The sequence below is a fragment of the Accipiter gentilis genome, chromosome 7 (assembly GCF_929443795.1).
Source record: "Accipiter gentilis chromosome 7, bAccGen1.1, whole genome shotgun sequence".
Lineage (NCBI taxonomy): Eukaryota > Metazoa > Chordata > Aves > Accipitriformes > Accipitridae > Astur > Astur gentilis.
The window spans coordinates 19,843,132-19,869,496 of NC_064886.1; the positions used below are offsets into that span (position 1 = coordinate 19,843,132).

Below are 26,365 nucleotides of genomic sequence, written 5' to 3' on the forward strand. Positions count from 1 at the left end.
CCCGGGTAGAAGCAAAGGGGCCACAAGGTGCTGAAGAGTAAAAATCTTACTCCCCTAACTCCACCTGTTATTTCCTTTCATGATTGCATGCTTTTGCTCATCTTCTGAAATACACACCTAATAAATCTCTTGTATAAGGTTATCATGGCTGCCATTCATAGAGTGCTTATTTTTATTTTTCTAGCAAATGTAATACATTTTAAAGGTTCAAGCAAGGAATCACCAGCCTGAAAACATTGAGAAACTGGTCAAAAAGGTACTTGTAGAGTAACTCTCCCTGAGAAGTGATACTTTACCAGGCTAAGTTACTATTTTCACATTCACATCAACGATGTAGCATTTTGCTGCTTTATGATCCATGCTTCAGACATCAGCTGCTTGATGCCCATCTTGGTCATTCAACTTTGGAATCCAAAATGATTTTAAAACTATCTCCCCTACCCACTTTTTAAAAATTTAATTGTAGTCTTAAATCCAGTGTAGAAGATCCAGTATCTTAGCAAGTAGCTCCATTCGTGTCTCCAAGGTGAGATCTATAACATACATTTTTATGCCTTGCTCATTAGTGTAGACACTGGTTCAACAAATGCAATTATATATAAAAGCAGCTTTACATTTCACAAGACTCAAGGCCTCAATATATTTCAAAATTAGTGGCTTCTTTGGAGACATCTGCCAAGGCATATCCAATACATGTGATTAGTATCCTCAGCTACAGGAACTTCCTCTGTTGTGAACTATTCAGCAAGTATTTCTGCTGAACTCATACATCTTGCAGAAATGCAAAGTTCCTTTCAACTAAAAAAAAAAAAAAAAAAAAAAAAAGTTTTATTTACCCAAATATTCAGTATCTACCAAGTCTAGGATTGAGAGAGAAATGCTTTCCAGCTTACTTAATATTAAAATAAAAGAAGCTTCCAGAATCTTTTCTTTCTTACTTTTATGCAATAACATGAAAAATAAACTGAAGTGAGAATATATACATTGCCCCACCACCACCACCTTTTTGAAAGAGCTTTAGACTGAAATATATTTTTAAATCACAGAATCACAGGGTAATCTTGGTTGGAAGGGACCTCTGAAAGCCATCTGGTCTAATGACTTTCTCAAAGCAGGGCCAGTTTCAGTGTTAGAATAAGTTTGAATGGCTTAGATTTTCTCACATGGTTTTCCAAAGAGGTGTATTATTTAGACTCCTTTTTGTGATCTTATGGAAATGCTGGGATAGCCTGAGCACTTAGACCTGTACTTCATACACTAAGACCCATGTGTAAGGGACACAGGCTGGCCTAAGAACTGAGTCTTCTCTTCCATCAGCTCTTAAAAATTTGAAACTTGGCCATGACCAAGTAATTAGAAGTCATCTTGATGTCTGTTAGGCTTCTGTTCTTTTCCACCACAAGTGATTTTACAAACTATTTTGTCCAAGTTTAATTGAAAGACAGAGTTATTATGCAATCATAAGAAAGCTCCTTTCACAAACAAATTCTTATGGTGAAAATAATGGATCTGGAGGCATGCTAAGAAAGGTGATATCAAGACAGTAAATTTACTAAAACCTGAAAATTAAATAACACCATGCTCTGCCAGGTTATTTCCAAGACTGTCTGTCCTACAGTAAAACATCTGATCACCAGCACTAAATGGAAAACTGCCATCTCTGCTTTACATCCTTTCACCTTCACAGTCCCATTTGCTAGCTGCACAGTGCTTGTGAGCTTCAGCACAACCAAGATGCTTAAAACACAGCATCTATTTCATCGATATCATTAGTATCTGCAGCACTATAAGGGGAAACAAGACCCTCATGAAAAAAGCATACAACACAGGAAAGGACCTAACGACCTGATTGATAACATAAATATTAAAATTTTAGTAAAATACAACTATCTGGGGAATTATATGGACATACAGAAAGCCACGTTGTTCTCTACCAATTTTTATCAATTGAAGAGGACTCTAAATGCATATGCAAATGTTGATCTCTGTTTTGTATATTAGACGTGTTAAAAGTTGGCAGTATGGAACAGATATCTCTGGGCATACACTGCAGTATGTACATTTGTTTTGCTTTACCAACATTTTTCAACCCTTACCTTGTAGGCTAAGAAGTACACTCATTAAATTACTTTGGCTGTAACGATGAAGGTACAGTACCCCTTCCCTGCTCCAGCTATGGTACAGTTTTAGTATTTGAGCGGATGTTTCCCCTCTGTACATCCTGGGATAATCTGATAGCTGTGATGAAATCATACAGACAGGATGATGATACAGGTCTGCAGTTGAGTCCTAGGTCCTGTCAAATCAAATCATAGTTTTTTATATACTTGTGACATTAAAAATTGTGTGCGTTCAAAATCTCACAGAACTCATGTTCTCATTAGCATGAACTGTTCCATTAAGTCAAGCAGTGTCATCATTTTGGGTCTCATTGCACCCAATGTTGACACACCTGACTTTTCACCACATTGAGCCCAAGGCTGAGATGCACCTGAGCTCAGGATTGGTGAGATATAAGGGATAAGAGATGCATATGTCCTGGCAACCCTTGGATACTCTCTGAGGAATTACAATGAAGAAAATAGTAAGGGCAAGGTATGATTGAGTCTATTATGCTGCAGAGAATTATCCAACTGAAGGTGTACTGAGACCAGCAAAATATCCCCAGGGTAGATAACAGTGTAGATAACAGCAACAGTTTGCACTGATTTATGCATGTGAGTACACATAGTCACCATCCTTTGGTGAGATCTACCTTTTCTATCTGACCATCAGCAACTGCTTATCAAGCAATCCTAACCTTATTTAAGCAAATGCTTCATGAGCTGCTAAAGCAAACACAAAGACCAACTGTCCATATGGAAGCTATGATCATTCATTCTAGATGAAAAAATTTCAGCAGAGGAAGGAAGGTTGATCCACATTTATGTGTTGGTCTGGACAGGAAAAGATCTTGGTCCATATGGGTAGTTTCCTGCTACTGCAACCACCACATCATATAGGCTTTTCATAAACTTATCAAGCTCCATTTTAAAAGCTCTTGGGAATTTTAAATCCCTATTCCACTGAAAGGCTTTTCTGGAACCTGATTATTCTAATGGTTAAAGCAGTCAGAGGAGCCACCCTGGCTGGAACTGAAGCCTTCTATAAGCCATTGCTCCGAAAGACCAGACCATAGCATGCTCCAGACATTGAAATGGATAGTGTGGTCAAATGCAGATCCACTTCCTACAACAAATGCTCATAACACAATATTAAATAATTCTGCAGACCTTCCGGAAACATGTAATGGCTGATAATAGCTCCCTCATTCAAAATTACTCCATCCACATTTCTGTGTCCTCAAATCACCTCCAGCCAAACAACTCTTCCCTACCCCAATATAGCTGTAACCAAAAGAATTACATTTCTGTAGATAAACTTAAGTGGACTTTAAATATTCACTGATCTAAGTAGGCAGGCTGAGAAATGGTAGTTCTCACTACCTTATCCAAATACTCTGTCAGAATGCAACTACAATTGTTTGCCATTTCCAGAAATAAAGTATTCTTTCAGTAAAAATAATAATACGATCAAACTAATAACTAGAAAACCGGAGGAGAGAGAAAAACAGACATGGTATGAATTAAGGAAATGCTTCATGGAATACTAAGGAAATGTGCCGGTGTGAATAAGAAATATCACCTAACCAGAGTGAGGAACTCATGCCATCAGCTCATGTAATGGACATATCACATCGCACAAGCTTCCTTACTATGTGGCAAACTTCTATCTAAGGTAATTTGGGCTTTAATGCCACTTTTATTGATATGTTTGAAGATACTAATTTTGGATCTTAAAAGAAGATTCTGTGGGAAACATCCACCAACTCTGGGGGCTGAGCAGCAGTGCAAATTGCATTGCTTCTACTTGTAAGAATCTCAGGACCATACTTAGAAATCTTTATAATTGACAGTGGAAAGATATACATCTAGCCCTTTAAAAAGACATATTGATCTTACTGAACTGGAGGCAAGGGAAGAGAGACCCTAGTTATTATAATTATGAATTCAGTAATGCTAGTATAGTTTCAACAGGTTCATAAATAATTCACAAAAGGGGAAAAGCAGTAAGTGAAGATCAATTTTTACTCAGAATCATTGCAAAATTTGCCACCCTTATCAAATTTTGTGCATCAGATTTCCCTTCATGAATAGCAGAGCTTCAAAAGAAGATGACAATGAGATCAGAGGTGAAAAAGTTGTGTACCGAAACACAAGCAGGATTTCATTTCATGGCAGACACCTAAATATAAGATTGCTTGAATTATTGACTATTCTTTGTTTTATACTCTACTACTATTGCACTGTAGTTTCATAGTCCAATTTTTAGTCTTTAATGACTTAATGGAATGTAAACTCTCTTTCTTTGCAAGGCTAACATGAAACCATTGCAAATATACACACTACTCTTCTTTCGCTGCAGTGTAAAATCCTCAAGGGTGTACTAGCTGGAACACACAACCACCAAAAAATGCAGACTTAAAATATCTCCTCCAAGCAAGGTGAAAAATTCGGATAGGCAACGTACTTCAAACCGCATAACTAGCATGATTCTTGGAATACGTGTGGAGAAATCCAACAGACACTTGTTATGAGTAATAAAAGCAACCAAATGACGCGAAGAATTAAACCGTAGCACTGCCAAAATTATCATTGTGGTCTATGAATATAAACAGATTTTTAGACATGGTTTTCTTTTTGCTTTACGCATTTTGCTTGACTTCAGTTATGCTTTCATCGCACAGTGGGATAAAGTACAAGTAAGAGCCACAACGACTGAAGGAATTGGACAAGTTTTTCTAAAAACAGTAGAAGAAATAATCTGCCAGATTTTCAGAAGACCTGAACATGCAGTACTTGAAGTAACATCAAGAAGAGCAGAAGGTACATTGGTGATTTTACGAAAGAATCTGTAGGTGAGGTTTAAAAGCCAGAAGAAACAGAAAGTGCTAACTTTCTACAAATACATGAAGGATTTACGTGTCAAGGAGAGCAAATTGCTAGAGCAGGTAAGCAGGAGAGTATAATTAGAAACAACAGGAAATATGGTCCAATTTCAAAGCAAAAGGACAGTGGAAGAGTCTCAAAAGGAAACAGTAGACACAATAACAGGAGAGGTTTAAAATTAGATAGGATAAAATGCTTAGAAAGAAATATTTTTTTTCAATGGCAGATACGGCTGTAACAAGCCTTTTTTGGTTTTTGCCTAGTTCCTTAATAAAGGATTATGCAAGCAGTGTATCTGTGTGTCTGTCATTCCCTCCAGTAACACTAGACCAATTTCAAGAAAACTAGGCAGGACAGAGGTTAAGAATTATTAAGCTTTTTGGAAGCAGGCAGACTGCAGAAGAAAAGAGACCAAGTGATTAACCCCTCTGTCAGAAAAGATGCAGTACACTCCCTAAGAATCCATGTATGCACTCATTCCTAAGAAGCAAACACATAGAAACCAGGCTTCTATCTTTTGGCTGCTCACTGAAATACACCTTAACTTTTATGGCTCCCTGATTTTCTTTAAAGTTCCAGTTCAGAAGTTGACCCCTGCTCATCAAACCACTGAAGCAAGCTCTTCCAGTCTTCTGGGATTCAGTCTCATTTTATAAGTTAAGCATATGTGTAAGTACTCTGCTAAATAGGAATGAATTTAAATACTCTGCTGAGCTAGGCTCTCATTTATCAGCAAAATCACCAGTTCAACTCAGTAAATTCACCAAATTATATGTGGAGAGAATTACTCCTGACCCTTGTTCAATGCTGCATGAAAATGACCGCTGTAGGAATACAGAACCCTTGAAACAGGTCTCCCACATAATTAAGAGCATGACCTACACTTTTGCTCCCAGACATCCTGACTATATAAGGAAAGCAGTAAACCAATGCTCATAATGTTATCATGAACAAATGAGCCTTCCTCTCACTACTAAGCTTCTCGATGTAGAGTACACTTGGTATCTGATGGGTTGCTTACAATCATTAGTACAGCTAATGGGAATTTAAAAGGCAATATGATTATTTTCTATATCACAGCATACTAGGACACACAATGAATAGCAGTAACTCTGAAACTTAAGGAAGGGAAAAGAATCAAGTATTTTTCATGGTAAAACCATGTAGTAACATGAATGAATCATATTTCACTTTGACAATTCCAAAAGAAAGAGAGCTACAAAATAGGTCTTTTATTTCCATATTTAATAATTTAGAACTCTTACTGTTTGTTCACAAAAGAAACATCATGTTCTGCAAACTTTGTGAGGATGTAAAACAAGAAGCAACAAATTCCTATCTAAATCCCTGGTGCATACTTTTCCAATGCTAAGGAACAAAATATTCTCAAAATATGAAACAGTCAAGGATTGACGCCAAAGTTTTTACGTAAATGTGAGAAGTGGGCAGATGAATTGTGTGGAGAAAAGATGAAGTGAAACCAGCTTGGAAACCATTTGTGTAAGAAAGGGAAATGAAGAGGATTGAAGCAGTTAGCGGTTCCATAGCAGATATTTCTCCCATAGGTATGACAAAAGTGGCATCTCCATCAGTATTGATGAGCGTAAATTAAAGCGTGCTCCTATTTTCAGGAAGTCCTATGCTGAAAATATGCTGATCCTTTGCTATTCTCGTCTATCTCACAAAATACAGCCAAATTCATAGCTGATGGAAAGAGAAACTTCCACTTATCCTACACCGCTGCTGAAGTTTCAGGTAAAATTCACTATTAGAACTGGACTGAATTAAGTGGATCTGATGCTAGTGATTCCCTTCTGAAGCAGGTATATGACAGGAGCAGCCACAGAGTCATGAAATATTGCTGTTGACATAAAACACTGAACTGAGAACACAGGATATGCCTGGCTCTGTCACTCCTCCCATGAGTGACCCTGTGCAACCTACTTCACCACTCTTAGTTTTCTGACATCTTGAATATGATTCAGGGCTTTGAGATTTGTCAGTGAAAAATCTTTGTAACAGGCCAGAAAGAAGAGTTCAGGGCTAAATTAGGATTTTGAAAAAAACAAATCTTGATCATTGAGATGCTACAAAAGCAGAACGCCACCTTTTTACATTAATAGATTAGACTTGTTTGCAGCACATGCAACAGAGTGGAATACCTTGAAGAATGGTCAGTTTTTCTAAATCATACCTTCCTACTCTCCATGAGCTGCAAAGCCCATGGTAGTCCATAAAAAAAGAATTAGATTTCAAAAACTGAGTTATTTTCTAGCAAGATTATTCCAATCCATTGCATTCAAACGTGTAATATGCGACTGGAAAAAAATGGCCTTCTTAATATCTTTATTTTAAAGGCTGACAAGTCCTCCATTAGTTTCTTTTGAAGCCCTTCAAATCTGGGGACTGCTTAGGTGGTCATTCTTGTCTTCACCAACGTAGTGGCATTCCACAAGATTCAGCAAGGAGAGAGAAATGATGAAAAATAAAAGCAGTAGCTGATGATGCAGGTTTTTAAATGACTGGAGATCCAAGTTGTCTATTTAAAGAAGGAAAGTTCAGTGGCACATCATTTTATAACTAGATTAGGTTAGTAGCACTAACTTACAGTATCAGCTACACCAGCTCCCCCTAAAACTACAGCAGAGACAGTTTTTAGCTGTGCTTTGCATTCCTAGGCAATACAAAGCCCCCAGTGCTGTGAACGCTGCTGGCTTTATGAAGATATATATCATTTTGATCTGGCTGAAGCAACCCCAGCGAGGAGTCTGTGCCAATTTGACGTCGTCTCCTTCCTTCAGTTAGCATACATCACTCATGGAGGCACGCCATAATACACAGTGACACACACAGAACAGACAGAGCAGAAGAAAGCTTTCAAAGCATTTCAGCTCTTCTTTACGAAATGTAAATACAGGACACTGAATTCAGTCACAGCACAGTTTCCAATGTTTGACAATACAATCCACTCTCTGCAACTGAAATATTTATTCAGGCACAATTACCATATAAGATTAATATTTAAATCAAGGGTAATTTGTTTTCGTTATTACTCTTATATCTTTTTAAACAACAGTTAGGGTTATAAATTGAATTAGATGATTTATTCTGAAAGCGGATCTTTAACATTCTGCATTTATTAATACCACCCTGAAATGCTCAGCCGTTGATCAAACTCTGTATTTTCCAGAGTGATGGCTTGAAAAAAACCCCTAGCCCCTGAGCTGTGGATTTTACAGCCATTACTGTCAATTATACACCCCACTGTGGAGCCAAAGAAATCTTCATACATTCCAGCTGCAGCCTTATCCCTGGATTTTGCAGAGGCGATTGTTATTTCAAACACTGAAGCAGAGGAGGGAGAGAAAGAGGGGAAAAACCCCCGAGTTAGCCATAATGCAGGCAATTAAGATACTACCCATATGTTTGGAGAACTTGACATATAAGTTTGAAATATTTTTTAGAGAACATGTTTTGATAGCTGTAATAATAACCATAACACCAAGGTCTCTCTAGTCTCTTTCATGCACAGATCTTAAAGCATTTTATGAAGTTGCAAGTATAGCAACAGGCATTTCACGCATTACAAAAACTAGAAAATGCAGAAATGCAGTGACTTGAATAAGGTGATTTGGGGGAGCGCTGCAGCCTGCGGTGGAGCACGGTGCAGGACATACAGCCCCGAGCTGTCTGTCCCCAAGGGCAGAAGCAGCACAGGCACACGAGAGCATCCCTGCCTGCCACCTCGCTAGCACCGCTGTGTTACTTCGGAGAGAGAAGTTAGTAGCTCCGCATGGTGCTGTGCTGATCTATCAGCTTGACTGCTGCTAGCCTGGCAGTCTGCACAGCAATCCAGTCAATGGAATAGGGGTGCCAGAGTAGATTACTGGAAGAGGTAGGAAAAGAGGTCAAACCCAGTCCCTGGCTGAAATAAATAGGAATTTTACCATTTCACTGAGGATGTAGTTTCCACTGTAACAGTCTTGACTCCCTGAACTATTGTCATATCCATCAGACCACGCTGCAGTGGCATTCAGGACGAAGTTTTAACTCAGTCACCCTAAAGAAAAGCAGGTCTCACACCCTGGGATTCCATCCCAGTTCTTCATATTCTGACCCAAAACTCTTGGGTCATTTCCAGACATAAACCACACATCATCACAACTCCCTATATTTCCTCCCCTTGTCTTCTCTCCTTACATCTCAATGGTAATTAACTATTAATCTGCAAAACTATACATCACTTCAAACAAGCAAATACCGTTTTGCAAATTTCCCTGCCTGCTTTAACTGAGGAAGGGGTCCACTGGAGATCAGCAGAGATATTCTGGCACAAAGCTGAATAAAGCTGTAGTGACTTATACCTAAGATTATCCTTTCCCCTGCCACTAACTCTTCCCTCCTTTCCAGCTGTCTTTTCTACCGGAAGGCTTTTCTGAGATTATGCAGCAAGTTTTTGTCCAAGTGGAAGGACGGATAATCAGAAACCTCCTTGGAGCTCCTGAACTCCGTCACATTTGTGCTAAGTCCAGTCAGCACTTCCAAATGCTGCAGGGCTCACCGCACGTGCTGGGAAACGATGTGAAGGGCAAAACTACCAGCTGGACTCTTCATTCTGGAGCCTTAGATGATTGAAGAACCTCAGTGACTGGGTTAACATGACAATCTCTGACACAACTTACCTCTAATTATCTACTGAAAGTAGATTAGATACAGCTTGAAAAACCAGGCAAAAAAAGGCAGAAATTAATGCTGCAGGCTGACTATTAAGGTACTCAGCTGTTATCTCATGTCTCCCGATCTCTTGGTTCCTGTACTGACATAGTGACATTTCTGTCCAATTCCTCACAAATGTCTCGGAAAAGGCCCTTTATGCCACACAAATAGAATGGGAAATGTCTCTAGCTTCAAAAACTTCTGTAGAATGCATAAACCCCCCTTGGTTTTCGTTCCTACTTGCAATAGTTGACATCAGATCTGGTCTAAAACCAGGAGAAAATCAAGTTTTACTCCATTTCTATGACGAACTCAGGTGGCCCAGAGTGTCTGCTGATTTTTCCATGCTTGTGGCTGGATCCCTCAACTATCAAGATGCAAAGCCTCTTAATTTCCATTGAAATCTACAACTCAAGTGTACTTACTACAGCAGACAAATAATATATTTTTTTAAAGTTTAGATTTTAAGCAAGTACTCGTATAAATACACTAGCATCAAAGACTTCAGGCTATGAATTGTATGTATAGCTTAACAATCAACATGCAGAGTACTACAACTGTATAATATCTACATTGCCATTCAAGGTGGAATTGATAGGGTATCTACTAACAGCTCATAAAATGAGCAAATACCTTTTCTCCAAATAAGAGGTGGGAAATCTCCTACATCCACTCAGCTCAATTCTAAATACCACAGTCAGCACTGAGTGAACAGTGCATTTAGGAATGAGACTGACCTGCTGAGGTAGCATCTCTACTTGGAAGGATTAAATTCTCTTTCACAGAGAGAACGCGTGACACTGCACAGAACAGGCAGATGGGAATCTGACTTCCTTTACACCCTCTGCTGAAGATATCAGGAACCCTGTTTGGGAACTTCCACGAGTTACAAGTGTATAGTGTAGAAAAGTTAGTGAAAACAGACAAGAAAATCCCTTTATGGCTTAAGCAACAGTTTTCTGATAACTTCTACTGAAAAAAGCACACACGTAGCTTAAAAAAAATAAAACCAGATAAAGGCACACCAAGTTACACTTAGGGAAGACTTGATTTTAAATGGACATAATAAAATTACACTAAGTAAATAAATGTTGTTTTGGTATTTTGACAGAGTGGAATATTAAAAGAAGGAAAAAGGAGAAAGAAACATAAAGACACATGGTGATGATGAGAAGTCCATAATGCAGCAGAAAATGCTTATATTTTTGGTCACAAATTTTAGCCAAGGAAGATACCAGCTCCAGCAGGGTTCAACTACTGTTGTATTCAGCATCAGAAATACACAAAAAGGAGGTCAAAATACAGTACATGAGCTGACTGGCTTGCTGAGCATTAGGACCTTTAGAGGGCAATTTTACAACCTTTGACACTTTCAATTTTAAAGAGCAATTTGCCTCAATTTGAGTCTAGTGCAGTGAGAGATGAGAGAAAGCATTAGACAAGTGTTATGCAACTACCACTTATCTAGATGTGGAAAAAGGAAATAAGACAGCATTAGGAGACCCGAACATTTAGATCAAGATATTGTTTTAAAAAGTTTTAATAAAACATCATAAGTCACCATAATCGTTACAGTATTCTCAACTTGTATGTGTGTCTTTTAATTTCTAGCATGAACATAGGACACGTTTTCAGACCCTGTTTTGTGCTGGGATCACCCTGTCGACCAGCGGTTAGTTCTTGCCGCAAGCCTTCCAGATGGGTGGCCCTTCCTCAGAGGTTAAGTCTAGAGTATGACTGTTGAGGTTTCTGTTATTCTTTGTTCCTTTTACAGCATATAAAGTAGTAAACTGCTGTTCAAAAGCCTAAAAATACTCCTGGATTCTTCTGGAATGTTAGCCCTAGCCTAAGACATCAAAAGAAACAACATATTCAGAGCTGCAGATGAAAAAGAAAATCATCTAAAAAGAAGGATAAATATATATAAAGGACTTTGATAGTTCTTGTGTCTGAAGAGTGGAGCTGACTTAAGCAATCCTATTTCATCTAGGACCCAGGGCTACATTTCAACTGAAATTCTAGAGGGTCAGTATTCTATCTGGTAAGTTTTTCCATCCTCCAAAATGCTTTTGTCTTTAACCCTTGTTGTGTTGCACCTTGGGGCAAGCTTAGACCAAGACTTTGCAAGGTGAATTTCTTCCTCCTGCATTCAAGGGCACAGGGTTAGAGCACGCACCCACTGTTCCCTCAGGCGACCGCTTTTCGGGATGCAGCTGGTACATCCTAAAGCACTGCATTATACAGGTTGCTGATGAATAAGATCTATAGTGTTCAAAATAATTTTCTGCTGTAGTCCTAGCCAGACTGGAGCCTGAAAGGCTGACTGTAAGCTGGAAACATGTAGTTCATGTATATGACCTACTTTTGCAGGGCTACAGCCTGGAAGATGCTCAAGGCATACTGTCCAGTGACAGTTTCCTTACTGCTGCTTTGTACACTCATCACAGGCTACAAGATCCAATTCTGTTGTAAAGTGCCAGCTCCTGCCCAAAGAGCTTGCAGTATAACTAAGGTTTTGGACTGTAGCAAGACTGTGGGAGACAGGAATATTAAATTCTGGATTGCTCATAAGACGGAGCACAGGATGCCCTTGCAGGTAACCTCTACTCACCAGAGTCCATTTGCACTTGAGAAAGACAGTAGCAGCACTCTTTCAAAATCAAAAAACAACCTAAGGCCTCTGCAATGATGATGCCAATCTCTTCTACTCTGTGTCATCTCTACTACAGCAGACAGGATAGCTGGAGGCTGCCCAGCATGCGAAGCCACGAACAGGTAAACGTGATTTGGAGAGTGGAGCAAAACCACTCAGGTGGTTTCTTTGGCCTCTAGGGCATGCTCTGCAGCAGCATTCATGACGGAAAAGCTGCTGAAAGACAGCACTTTATTTTTAGCGACATTGATAGCAAGGATGTGTGGAAATATTTGGCATCCTTTATTAAAATCTTCTTGTCCTGTGCCCACCTCAAATATTTATCTTGACAAAATGGAATCCATCTCTCCGAGTCATTTCTGTTGTGGGGGCTGGTGTAGCTAAACCACAAAGCATGCTCATCATAGAGCTCTAATGTATACTGACCTATCCTATCTTCAGCAAAGTCTTTTTCAGAGGCTGTTCTGCCATGCTGTGAAACAATATCACTCGGCTTGTATACGTAAACTCAGTAACAATCCTCTCCTTTCCCACTAAACCCTATTCAGTTGTCTGTCTAGATTTCAATCTGTGACATTCTTATAGTTCAGAACATTTTAAAAGCACCTAACATATTATTGGTACCTCAGAAAGCAAAGAATAATGGTATCTGGAGTTGATTTTAAATTATGACCTTAAGGTGAAGCCTCATCCCCCAGTTATCCAACTCCTGAAAGCACAAGTTGCACACTCAAGTTTCAAGAACGCATGGCTTACGTATATACATACATGAACATATACGTGTCTTTGACTTCCCTTTTTGATATCATTTCATGCTAAGAAATACTGTGGAATTTATTAACATTCTTGCCTTTGCTTTTCTATTTTTCTTTTGTAAATTACACCAATTCTAAAACCATTCAGGTATAAGAAATGTTATTTGTTTCAGTTTCAAGGCTTGATTTTTGTGTGCTCTTAGCTTCTCAAGAGCTATTGCAAAACTCTTGAAGGCTCTTTAATCCCCTTCAGACCTGCTGGTAAGAACAGATGAGAGTTAAATCTGAATGCCTTTAAAACATTGCTTGTGGGTTCACAGAAGGAATTCTGCTGCAGGTCTTGAGGGTCATACGCCTGCTACATGCTTGTGTGTGCTCTTCCCTGTACTTAATGTTTTGCTGCTGCCTCACAAAGAATTGGAGGCAGAAAGGAAAAAAAAAGCCTTATGACTTATAGGAAACGTATATACTACATGTTGCTAGGAGGAAATGTCAAGAGAGGGAAATAAATGCTTTCTGACAATTGTTAGTCATTTTGTGCCAGAAGCTAAACAACACGAGAGCTACTCTTTCCCTCCCTGAACACAAGAGCACACTGTAGATGAATCACCCCACTGAATTATCACTTTCAATAATTTGTGGTGGTAAATTGTCACTGACATCACAAAACCAACGTGTAACCTTCAGCTTTTATTAACAGATAGTGAAACATTGCTGAACTGCACTGCGCTAAACAGCACCCTGTGCAAAGCTCGTAATGCGCCTGATGTCTTGGCCTCTCAGCATATGTCAAACTACAAACACTGAGCTGAAGTCGCAGTCTCTTAAGATTCACTTATTTTTGTAAAATGCGTGATTTTGTATTACTAGCACAACGTGAAACATCGCTGTAAATTATATGAACTAAATGGCAACCGGGAAAATACCAGCACATAACACATTTATGCAACATTACCTTTGCTTGGTTTATGCATGTTTGGTAACCTGTTCAGTTGTTTGCAACAGGCTCTTGCAAGATTGGCCCCGGGTATTCATAGGTGCTAAACCTCAGCGAGGCACAGATATCACAGAGCACTCCATGTCACACCAGTGCATACTCAGCATGGGTCACAGAAGTTCTGGTTTGTTGGATGAAGTCTGCCCCTCCAAAACCTGCAGCGTGTCCTGCCACTTCTCCCTATCAAGCACTGAGAGCAACCAGAAACCTCTCCCCAGAGGACAAAGTCCTTAAGTTGACCTATCAAGCCTTTTGTGAGGCAGTCCTGCTACAGAAAGGGGCCTTCAACATCACCGGGCTTCTAAACTTCATCATTCTAGGCACAGCAGATGGGTGGGGTGTTTGTTTTCCAAGCATTTTCAGGGGGGCTGAAATCAAGGTAAAAGTTCCTGATGGTAAGGTAATTTTATTTTATTTTTTTTAATTAGGAAAAAAACACAGATTCACTGTCAAGTGCATTACCTTAAAAATAGTCTAATAGTTTGAAGAATGGTAGAGAAGAATTCATGTAAAAGCAAAGAGCATCATAACATGTAGTCATGTAAGCTGTCCCACAGCATGCTCCACACCAGGATGCTTTTTGCCATATCCTGAAAAAATAAGTGCAATATTTCCCATAGACTAGACTAGAAGCTTCTGTTAGTCATGTTGATCTTCCTTCAAGACACGATCCCATCCTGGGAGATCCATAGCCGGTATGCCAGCCTGCAGATTGTTTGCTTGCAAATGCATGGGGCACGTACCTTTTTTCTCCACTGTCTCTTTAATAAACTAAGTTAATAAACATCTTATGTGAAAGGATGTGAGCAGGGCAAGTTCAATTTTGAATGACAATTAAGCAGCATGAGCACACCCATGCACACAAAAGGAATGCAGATTCTTTTATAAGCAATCCTATTGTGGAGTTGTCTTTACTTTATAAGGAGAATTACTTTCACCTTGTGGGTGAAGCTCGAGATCAATCTTCCTCAAGCCTCTTTTGAGATAACACCATCACATGTGGCACATTCCGTGCTGTGCAACTATTTTCTTTCCTATATCCCTGCAAGGAAGCAATGTGATGCTCCCAAACAGACTGCAGAGACTACCCAGAGGGAATATTCTCAGTGCTTAACTGTTGAAGAAAATATCCCCCAAAGAGACACTGCTCTCAGTTAGTCACAGAATGAAACTTAGAAAACAATCACCAGGAGACTGAAATGGACAGCAGAAATCCAGGATGGTAGTAGGTAACACACAACCTTTTTACCAACCCTCAATGAATCCTTCTTCATAGCTGGGCTTCCGCAGAGTTTACACATCATCAGGGCACAGATAGAAGAGCAGCTCGCACAGAAGCGTGCATACCTTCTGTCAAAATAGCACAGGCTACAGTCATTAAGCAAGAAATTAGTCAATGACGCAGCCCTGTAAATTAGATTCTCATTTTTGTGTCCAAAATGCAATTACACATTAATACCTACTACAGTGTGCATTATTAAGACAGGTAATTGCAACCTGAGATCCCTTCTTTCTCACAAACCACAAAAAAAGGTTAACTGCTTGCCAGCCACAAGCCCTAAAGTTGCAGAGGTATTTGTAATTTACAGTTCTTCCCACAATAAAGTACACTGGGGTTGTGGTTTTGTTCATGGAAGTTTTTTGTTGGTTTTTTGGTTTTACTCTAAATAGGAACAACAGCCAAGAAATGCCAAATCCACATGAGAAACCACTCTTTTCTTAGCACGGTAATGCTGCATGAGGCTTGATTTTTATGACATTTTATACAAGCAAAGCCTTTACATAAGCACAGTAAGGCTTTCAAAAAAATGTTTTTTCAATACAGTGATTTCATTGTGAGAAGTTTTAAGCCATGTGGGACGAAGCAGTCTGTCTGCTTAACCTATATCTACCTCACCACACAGTGGTAGCAGCATACATTTGCAGTGCAAAGTGGGCCTCAGGTGCTAATGTCCGAGATCAGTTCAGGTCAGGAACCGAAAGGAAAAGACAAAAAAGAAAGCAGTAAATAGAGGAGAATTTGCTGCTTCCCAGCAAGACTTCACCACCTATCAGAGCAAAGCGATGAGGAAGTGCCTACAAGTCTATGCCAATTGTTGTTGTTGTTGCTGTAGAAAAAAAGTTTTATTATTAACACTCTCTGGAAGGAGGTCAAGTGTTCACTATTTAGACTTGTTCATGTGCCAGCAAAGGGGAAGCGTAAGCGCTCTGCAGGGATGAGGTGCCAAGTTTGCTTTTGCCTCCATAAGGAAGGGGAAATCATGTCTAGGTAGAGGAATGCAAGTCAGCAGAAACGAGTTCTGCTCCAGGCCCTGCCATGGACCTCCTCTGTCACTTTCAACAAATTAACCGATGCCAAATTCTCTCCCACTTGCTATGCAGAAAAGCCCCAAGATAGCAAAGATTTTAAGCAAGTATTTAAGCCACGTAAAGAGTTTCAACTTAAGATGACATTAATGCACAAAGTAGTATAAAACTACATGCTTAAACCTATCTCCACTTAGAAAAACACATGCCTACGGTTAAGCACATTTTCGCTTTGGAGTTGTGTGTAACAAGCCTAGGAGCGTGACTGCGCTGAAGCTAGGCTGAGCCTACCGAAGTCCAAAAAGACTTGCGTGATTAGATGCAGCTGTCAGTGGACTTTCTGCATCTCAGTATTTCTATGTGCAAAACGGGGCAATGTCTGATGCTATCCCAGAAGAGGAGACAAGGCACTGGTTGTTGACTGTGTTGTAGACTAGGACTGGGAGAACCTGAATGCAATTCCCTGCCTCATCTCAGGGTGACGTTACAAGAGACACAACATTTAGGCTGCTTTTCAACTCAGATCATGGAAATTACCACTGTCAGTACCCTTTTTCTTGAGAGTTTCTGTGACTCTCTTCACAGAGTGGCCGCAGAGAGTTGCGCCAGCCATACTGCGAGGACCAGGACTGCAGCCTGGGAACAGGCAGCGGTGGGAGGAAACTTAGGTTAACCTCACAGCCAGACCTAGCGTGCCCTGGCTCCTTGTGGCCAAAATCTTTCTGCTCCTCTCAGCCTCCAGGCATAGGTTCATGACACAAGTTGTTACTTTGGGTAACAAAAAGAAAAGTTGCCAAAAATGGGTTATTTTTAACATGGATCAGTTCACTGACTGGGTGCTCAGGGCAGCATGTCCATGAAATGGGAGTGGGGGGAGAGAGGCTGGTCCCAGCACCGCGTGGGTTCAAATTCCTCAAGCCTACCATGCTGCTGAAGCCTTGCTACCATAAAATTACACATCCGAGTCTCTCTTCTAAAACAAGGACAATAATGTTTCTCATTTCCTGGAGTAAATGAATGCCACAGGAGAACATGCTACAGATTTGGAGGCATTCAGATCCAATGGTGCATCCTCATTACCAGGTGAGAATGTGAAATGATTTGTACCAGGGATTACTACAAACCTTAGCTGTACTGAAATAATATTGTGTCATGTACAGTCTTTACCAGAATCTACAGGCAAATTAAAAAGTCCCCCACATCAATTACACTGCAATTACAGGGGAGAGAGAAAGGAAGCACTGAAAAATATCTTCCAAACTCATAAGGGCCAATAGAGGTAGACTGGAGAAAATTTATCCTCATAAGCAGTAAAAAACCATCATGATAGAAATAGGACATCATCAGGAAAGGCTCCTACCGGCTGATGTATTGAGAGGATAGGATGCTGAAGCCAACTTTTAGAAAATGTAATGAGTACCATATAACCACATTTTCACAAACAATATGTAGGAAGTCTGCAAAACAGTTTACAGCTCTCAACTCCTGCAGCAGCTGTAGACTAGAGGGAACTATGCCTTCTATTTTCCCATTTGTGGCAGCCCATGAAGGGTCATGGAAGAATGAGACAAACTGAGCACCTATGATGAAGACTCTAGTGGAACATACAATTTTATGATACCCAAAGATTTTCCTTTAACTAGTCTCTGCTGTCTCCATCGCCATAATGATAGCATTACAAGCATATTTTTTCTAGAATGCCACATTTAAAATAATTTTAAAATCACATGCTTAATTTCTTGTCCACAATTGCAAAATAGAATTGGTTAAATTAATCTCCTATATCATTCATTAAATCTTTCTCAGTTCTATCTGTACTGTGGGCCACTGCCTTGCACTTCAAAAAGGCCACTTTTTGTCCTTGAAAATGGAGCCAGTAACTGAACAATAAATATGGATTTCTGAAAAGCTAATATTAGAGGCTTGGTATTCAAAGCAGAAGTGTATTAAAAGGGGCATTAAATCTAGGAATCTGTAGATCAGCAATCTTGGGGTCTGCTTCAAGTCACTGCATCAGTCTGCTAATAAATCAATATATCCCAGATTTCCTGTGACAGTGGACAAAACATGGAGTCTTTCTGGGCCTCATCTCCCCGTTTCTATTGCCCTACCTGACAGAGATGTTACAGTGATAAACACATGAAACATTATGTGGTGCTCCAATAGTCTGACAATAAGGAACAGACAGGGCGAGTGAGAAAGACAGACTCCAGTACGGGAAACTCACTGTTTTAACAGAAATGCAAATACATGATGGGAAACTAGAAAGACTAATTAACATTGCACTGACACATCTGCACTGCTTCTGGTCCCCGCATTAACTCATTCCACACTAACTCAAATATCTTTTTTTCTCAAGGGACAACTATGCCATCTGGGACTGAGCCAGCGTAGTCTCTGTTTTCCATAGGGGTCCTTCATAGTTAAGTCCCCAGCTGGGCCCCGAAATCCTTATTGCAATGAGAACAACAACAGTGATGGGGGAAACTGGGTCCTCCTTTGACACTCACATTTCAAGGTTGTTTAAAATCCAGTATTGTACCTGAATATTTTCCATGTACCCTTGTCAGCTGCTCCTTAGCATCACTCTGCCATGGCCGTGAGGATGTGTAAAATGCCCTCATGCCCTTCTTTACTTGCTGTCTGGCTTCATCTTCTTTGGAATTAATAAAGATCACTTTTGAGCTCCTTATCTTTTAAAGGATTTATGATAAAAACTGTTTCCCTCCACACACAGAAACACAAAAGTAAGTAAAGCCCAGCAAGAAACATTAAAAGAGTATCAGGAGAGAGTGAGCCGAAGCAGATGGCTGTGCATAAGCATTTGAATTTCTAGTTAAGACAATGAGAATTTCTGCTCATGGCAAACTACATGTTTTACAATTTTTTTTTACATATTTCAAATACTAATACCTCCTTTATCAGGCTCAAGGTCCATGTGGTGGGATGGAAAGCACAGACAGTTATTCAAGCTGCTGAAGTTGCAGGCAGGAATCTAGTGGTATTTACAAAAGTAGAGAGGCAGACTCCTCACCTAACTCCCTCTGACAGGTACCAAGGATACGAATTAAAATAGTGCTCAGGGGCAACTGTTAAGCCTTTTAAGATAAAGGCTATGTACCTGAGAGTTTGACAGTAAAGCAGGAGAGTAGTAGATTATTCTCCAGGTGGCTTTGGTGGAGAGTCCTGGAGTTTCACAGTTAACTTCTAAGCACAGAATTACGACAAATGATGTTGGCAGGTGGAATATATTCATCCATAGGTTTGTTGGCTTTCTCAGGATCTAGATCAATCTCTCATCAAAGTACATCCATTTGCTTTTCTATTTTGATTGATTGATGTATTTAGAACTATGTCTTGTAAGGAAAAATACTACTATGGTCTAGAAATGGTCTAAACTAGACGAGATTCATATTTGGTTGTTACTAGTTGTTAAAAACCAAATTTGTTCATAAAAGTTATTCACATACAGAAAAAAAGTTCATAGATAATTATAATTATTTAAATTAAGACCTTTTCCTCCCTAAACTGGTTAAAAACATATTCTTAAAACAATCCACATAAATACTTCAGCACAGTGGATAGAAATGTACATGCCTGCATGATGCCATATAGTAAAAATTCACAGATGAGTCTGCAAAAATAGCAAATAACCATGAAGCGCATAAAGCAGTGATGACTTCGTGAAATTCCACTGTCTGAGGTGAATATTTTGCTCTGCAGAAAAGGATTGCAAACTGCTGCAAAAAGTGTTCAAAATCACTGCAATATAGATGTCAAGAAATAAATTACTCTGAAGTTTGCTGCCCTGCCCTGGTTTAAAGAGTTACATAAATCAGCAAATTTCTGACTTCCACTAAAATACTAATTAAAATAAAGCAAGAAGAACATTATCATTTTCTGTGGAAAACTTGCCCTGGCCTCAGATAGTTGCAATATTTCAGAAAGCACAGTGACAATGCATATTGGAATTCACCAAGGCAATTAAATAAGGTATTACAGCTGTTCTCAAATAGGAAAGCTACCCAGCCTTCAGAGTACCTGCTCACCGGTGGACATCTTCATGCACTGAAGGGTAAAATATCCTTTCACCACTGAAGAGACTCTTTACTTGACTTTCCCCGCATTTTACAGTCAATTAATTATTACAGCAAATCACTATATGATTATTCCTTGCAGCTCCCTTCACAGAGAACTCCTATACCACAGCACAAGAGCTGGCATAGCTCAAATGGCATGAACAGATACAGAAAGGTATGTATGAAGTGCATTGAAGTCTACACCATGGCTCAAAGCTGTCCTAAGGAATCAGAGAGCTACCACCACCAAGTGGAAAGTCTATTCCATTGGCCATACTGAGCTGGGACTTGTTTTCTAGTTAAAGGACATCACAAGTTTGGTCCAAAGTCCTCTGGGTTTAAGGAAAGACACCAGTAGATTTTTGCTTGGGGTTGTGAAGGTTAATGCATAATAGAGAAAGGGATGGAAATACCCTGTGATTCCTTCGTAGGATTGAAATCTCTTCCTGTGTTATCTGGTAGAGATGTCCCTTATGTCACTGCCAGAATGCTGCTGTCACCTTTTCCTTTCCTGACCTACTTCACATTCCTCTCTGTTCATCTTTGAGTCTCACAATTAAGTGTATTCCTGTCTAACATCACATTGATTTTCAAAAATCTGCAGAAGTCAAGGAAATGTAAAAACATGAACTCAACAGAAAGGAAGGGAATTGATGCTTCTGTGTCAAAAGTCAGCTGGCCCATTTCAAAAAACACTCTGCTGGATTTTATACTTTGAAAGAAGCTATGGCCCTCAGCTCAGATACGTACTCAGATCTCTTGATACCTCCACTGCTGAAACAGCACAAAATTGACAATGTGGAACATTCAGCTACAGCACTTCTGCTCCGGAGCTCAGGAACCTGTTGGGACCACAGCAAAGATTCCCAGTCTGCAAAAGCTCTCAGGATTTGATACAGAAAAGCTCTTTCCCTGAAATCCATCTTTAAAGCAGGGCTGAGTGCTAAACATGAAAGGGTAGGAAGAACTCAGCACAGATGTATACATGCAAGCCACTACATTTACGTTTAATCTAGCCAGCCACAGAAGCTACACGTGCTGTGTATGTTCACATTATACACAGTGGCTGACCAAAGTTGTACTTTATATTTCACATAAGAGTAACAGTTTACAAATCACAGGTGTGCTACAGCATCTGGTATGTATTTTAACTCATAGAAAGAAGATGGATGATCCAATGTAAAGGGAATGTATAAAGCCTAAATTCGGTTTGAAGATATGCAATAATGGCTGTTGTAAAAGCAAAATCAGGTATTCTGGCAAACTAGGAAATAAAATGAAGTATTAGAAAAGGTAACCATACTGCTCAATACCATTAACTCAATACCATGGGCATTTGTAAAGAGATTTGGGGCTCCCGAGTCCCAGTTTGCTAAAATGCTTAACAAAAGAAGCAGCTCTGCTTCTACCAACCAAGACCTCTTTTATTTGTACTGTACCCACTTAATGAAGCATGAATTTTAATGTAGTCTGGCACTTGGATATATTTTTAGATTTTATTCTTGCATCTTTTGTACACAACTCAATTTCCAAGCTAGATGTGTTGCAGGATGCTAAACCACGCACGTTAAAAATCACCTTTTCATGTAAACTATCAGAGCACACATAAAAAAGTTCATCCAAAGAAGAGGCCATTAACATGGAAAACTGGTCTAACTGTGGATGCAAAGATAACTTCAGACATAAGATCTGCCAGTTCTTTAAGCTTTATTGACATAGGTATTTGCCAAAAGGTATATATTTTAATGGTAAGATTTTCAAGGTTACTTCTGTGTGTCTGCTGCATACACATCTGAGCTACATAAATCTTTGTGCATTACGTAGAATACTTGGACAGTACAACTTTATTATGAAGTTATCTAGAAATGATTGAAGTACTCTTTGATCATAAATATACAGCAGCAGCAGAGGCAGCCAAGGGTTCGCTTGGAAAGTAATAAGTATCATGTGGGAGACAGACTTTTGGAGAATTCATACACTATTTTCCACATTTCCTTGGTCCCTATACAGCTTCAGAGTAAAGGGAAGACAGGCACGTGGGATGGAAGGGACAATAAATATTGCTATAGTTTACAAACCAAGCCTGTCCTCTGCAGCACTTCATTTCCATGTCATTTATCTTAAGGCAAATAATGACCTAATAAGTGATGGGTAAATATAATAATGCCAAAACTAAATTTAACACCAAATACTGTCATTCACTACAGCAAGATCAGAAGCAGTGCAAAGCATCTGATGAATGTTGCTCATAAAATTTTTCTCATCAACACATGCTCCCAGGAGGATGCCCAAGTGAGATAGTTAACTCAGTTCTGCACTACCGGACATACATATACTTAATTATTCATTTTTTCAGCAGAGGTCACACAGAACATGATACAGGCACCAGACTGTAGCAGCTATGGTAGCAAACACAGTGCAACAGATGGCTCCTGACCCCAGGAGCCTGCAATGTGATTATAAAAGAGCAGAGCAAGACTGTAAGCAGACATTTAGGGAAGCACAGGGATGATACAGGATAGGGCATGAGGCACGGGTCTAGACAGACCCACAAGCTACATAAGCAGTTGTTGAGCTTGGAGAGTTTTTAAGGTGAGTCTTTAAGGGGGATAAGGATATGACCTCGCAACATTCCCAGGAATTTGTTTAAAATCTGAAGAATAATCTAAGAGAAAACCCCAAAACAGCTTCTAAATATCTAAGTGGTCAGCATCAGAAGGCCTCATTAGCCAAATTAACATAGCAATGGCTATCCCAAAGCAGTCAAGGGTAAAAACAGGTTTGGGAATATCTTTTAAACCTCTGATTTAGCACTTAAAATGAAATGGGTTCTGAGCCTATTTGAAACTTCAGGTCCTTTAAATACCATCACATTGAATAATGTCCAGTGCTTAAAACCTGTTACTGAGGATGGAATTACAATAGAAAAAGTCTGCATCTCCTAGCTGGTTTCTTTTTGCTTCACTTTATTTACACTATTTAGACTTAACTAAGCCTATGATATCAACTTTTTCCTGTTCAGAATTTCAACTAGATGCAAGACAGATCCTCTGCCCACAATTCAGAAACACTTTTAGATGCAACACATGGCGGCATATCATTTCCTGATCCATTGGAGAGTTACTCAAGTCCTCTGCTATATTATGTGCTCTCTTCATTATCAAAGCAAACAAGCGACTTTATATCATGACAGTATTAAACCAAAATACACTGGACAAGCATGTTTTATTGTTAAAGGTTTGCAATTCCTTTTTCTTACAGTAATAAAATGCTTGGCAAACCTCAGATGAAAAGTGCTACAAATGGGTTCAGAATTTGTGTAATTAATAATCTAGTTTTCATTTTAATGTGATAAGGATTAACTAAATGACTCCTCGTGTCTAATTTACCTAAAGGTATGACAGACTATGTCCACTCTCCTATCCACAAACAGATGTCTTCTTAATCTGCTTTTCCCTTGTGAGTCCTGCTTCCTTTGAAAATGTCCGTGCTAAGTGGTATCCTGAGGTGCGGCACCATTGCCCCAATACCCCCATCATTTTAGTGGGTACTAAACTCGGTCTCCGGGATGATAAGGACACTATTGAAAAACTGAAGGAGAAGAAGCTGACTCCTATCACCTACCCACAGGGCCTTGCCATGGCAAAAGAGATTGGTGCAGTGAAATACCTAGAATGCTCAGCACTTACGCAGTGAGGCCTCAAGACAGTGTTTGATGAAGCTATCCGAGCAGTTCTGTGCCCCCTCCTGTAAAGAAGAGGAAGAGAAAATGTCTGCTGCTGTAAACATTACCCTCCCCCACCCCACTCCAAACCCCAGGGGCTTGGTGCCTGGCTCCCGTATTCATAGACAGGCAATTCTTTTTTAAATGCCCTGGTTTACCACAGCCGTAGCAATTCCCCAAACGTGACGGACCGCGCGTGGCTGCAAAGGCAGCAGCCATGGCCTCAAATTTATGATCCACAGTACCAATTCTATTACGGGTATGGACATCCTTTCATCTCTGGATTGTGAAAGTCAACTCCCGTATTCACATCTTGCCTTTCCATACCCATGCTTAGTCACTTTGGTTGATACTGGAGTCCTTCAGAGCTCAACAGCAAGCTTTGAGGTCAGGGACTATTTCTGTAGAGCCGGCATGGATTAGTGTTCGTGCGATACACACTGAGCAGTGGTTTACACGGGAAGTAATACATGAAGGACCCAAGTTATGAAGCTGTCACTGGGAAATCTGCAACAAGAATAGGACTAGAAAATCTAAATTAATAAGCCAATTAGAAGGTCTAGAATAAATTTTTCATAGAATTATTTTACCGCAGCCGTGGCATGGCACTTTCCATAGACTCTCCATCCTCTTCTTATAACATTATGCATAAGTTAGCCTCCACACGTTCCTAATTTCCGGGCACTCAAGTGAATGATGGATAATGAATATATTACCAGTATTATTGTTTTATATGTTACAGTGATGGCAAAAGCTGAGCACTAGTGATTAAATGTAGGAAATTAAAAGCTGCTGTCAACAGATTCTTTCTCTCTCTAAAGGTCTTATTTCTTCACCATTCTTGCTCTTGTTGCTTTAAGCAGGAAAAATGCTGTGGTAGTGATTTCTTTATTAGAAATGTCAATAGGGTCTGCCAAACTTTAATCAGCTCACTTGGCTGTTAGACCAGACTGGCATAAACTTTCTTTATGAAATAAATGCCTGCCTTATTTAGCCTACTATCAAAATACTGCAAATACCCTCAGTATGTTGAATGCAGCGTTATCTATCATTTTGAATCTAAAATATGTTAATTCCCAGAGATGGAGAACTACTGCTGTCAAAGATTTCAGCCAGTGCTGGTGACCTTCACAATTCAAACTCTCTTCTTGCTCAAATTTTAAATAATTGTGGTCAAGATTCACACACACCCCCTGCCCCCCTGCTTCTATGTTTATACATTTAAAGCTCGTATGTCCACTAATTTAAAACCAGCTGTAGGTAACCTGTCAAGCAGCAACCTCTGAGAAGAGCTGAGAAAGCTGTCACCTCACAACTTTGAAGCTGACTGATCCGCTTTCTTACTGTGATCCCAAAGGTAGTAATTCCTCAGTAAGAAAGCCTGCCACAATAGCCTGGTCTAGGACTTGACAGATTTACCTCCTATTGGTCACTCTGGAACCAGAGAAGAAATAGGGAAAAAAATTTCTTCTCTTTGTCTGTTCTGTATCACCACTGCTCAACAGCAGAGAAAGGAGAAACTGGAGAAAGCATGGAAAAAAAGGAGAAAGATTTCAATTTTATTTGGTCAAGATTGTTAAAGAAACTAATGATATATGTGCCTGACTGGGGACACTGTGTCTGAACTTCTGATCTGCTTCCCTGCTCCGCCAAAGATAATATTCAGGCATTTCCGAAAATCAGATCTTGGTTCAGTTTCTAATCTGCAAAATTCAAATTTGATGCAACCAAAATCACTACTCATCTTCGAATATCTTCATCTTGTTCATTATAAGACCATAAATTATTATAGTGCTCCAAGGCTGCCTGTCCAAATGACACTAGGCTCTGCAGCAGTCCAATCCAAAGCATGTGTAAGTCTAGGGGAGCCTATTGACTTAGCTGGTGTTGTATCCATCCTTTTCTGTAAATTAGTGTTATCCTATAAAGCAATGGATGTCCCATGACTTAACCTAGCTAAAGATCCTTACCAGTATCTCTTGACAAAGTCCTTGTAGCCATGATTCTGTAGCTTGCGTTTCATACTTGTTCTTTTTTCAATTTGTCCCCATCTTAACTTGAAACATGCTCTTAAATCCACACCTCCAATGGATTAATTTGAAATAAATATTTCAAGAAAGTATCATTGCTGAATTTCAAGCAAGTG

General features: G+C 39.6%; 2 protein-coding genes across 3 annotated transcripts in view; one reads left to right on the forward strand and one right to left on the reverse strand.

Moving 5' to 3' along the window:
- TMEM132D (transmembrane protein 132D) overlaps nucleotides 1–26,365 on the reverse strand; it is a 272,020-nt gene that overhangs the window by 107,799 nt on the left and 137,856 nt on the right. The gene's annotated exons all lie outside the window — the stretch shown is intronic.
- Nucleotides 22,361–24,305, forward strand: LOC126041053 (ras-related C3 botulinum toxin substrate 1-like). Its single transcript, XM_049806268.1, is given in 3 exon segments — nucleotides 22,361–22,428; nucleotides 23,891–24,234; nucleotides 24,237–24,305. Coding segments are annotated over 3 exon segments (456 nt in total). The 3' UTR covers nucleotides 24,281–24,305.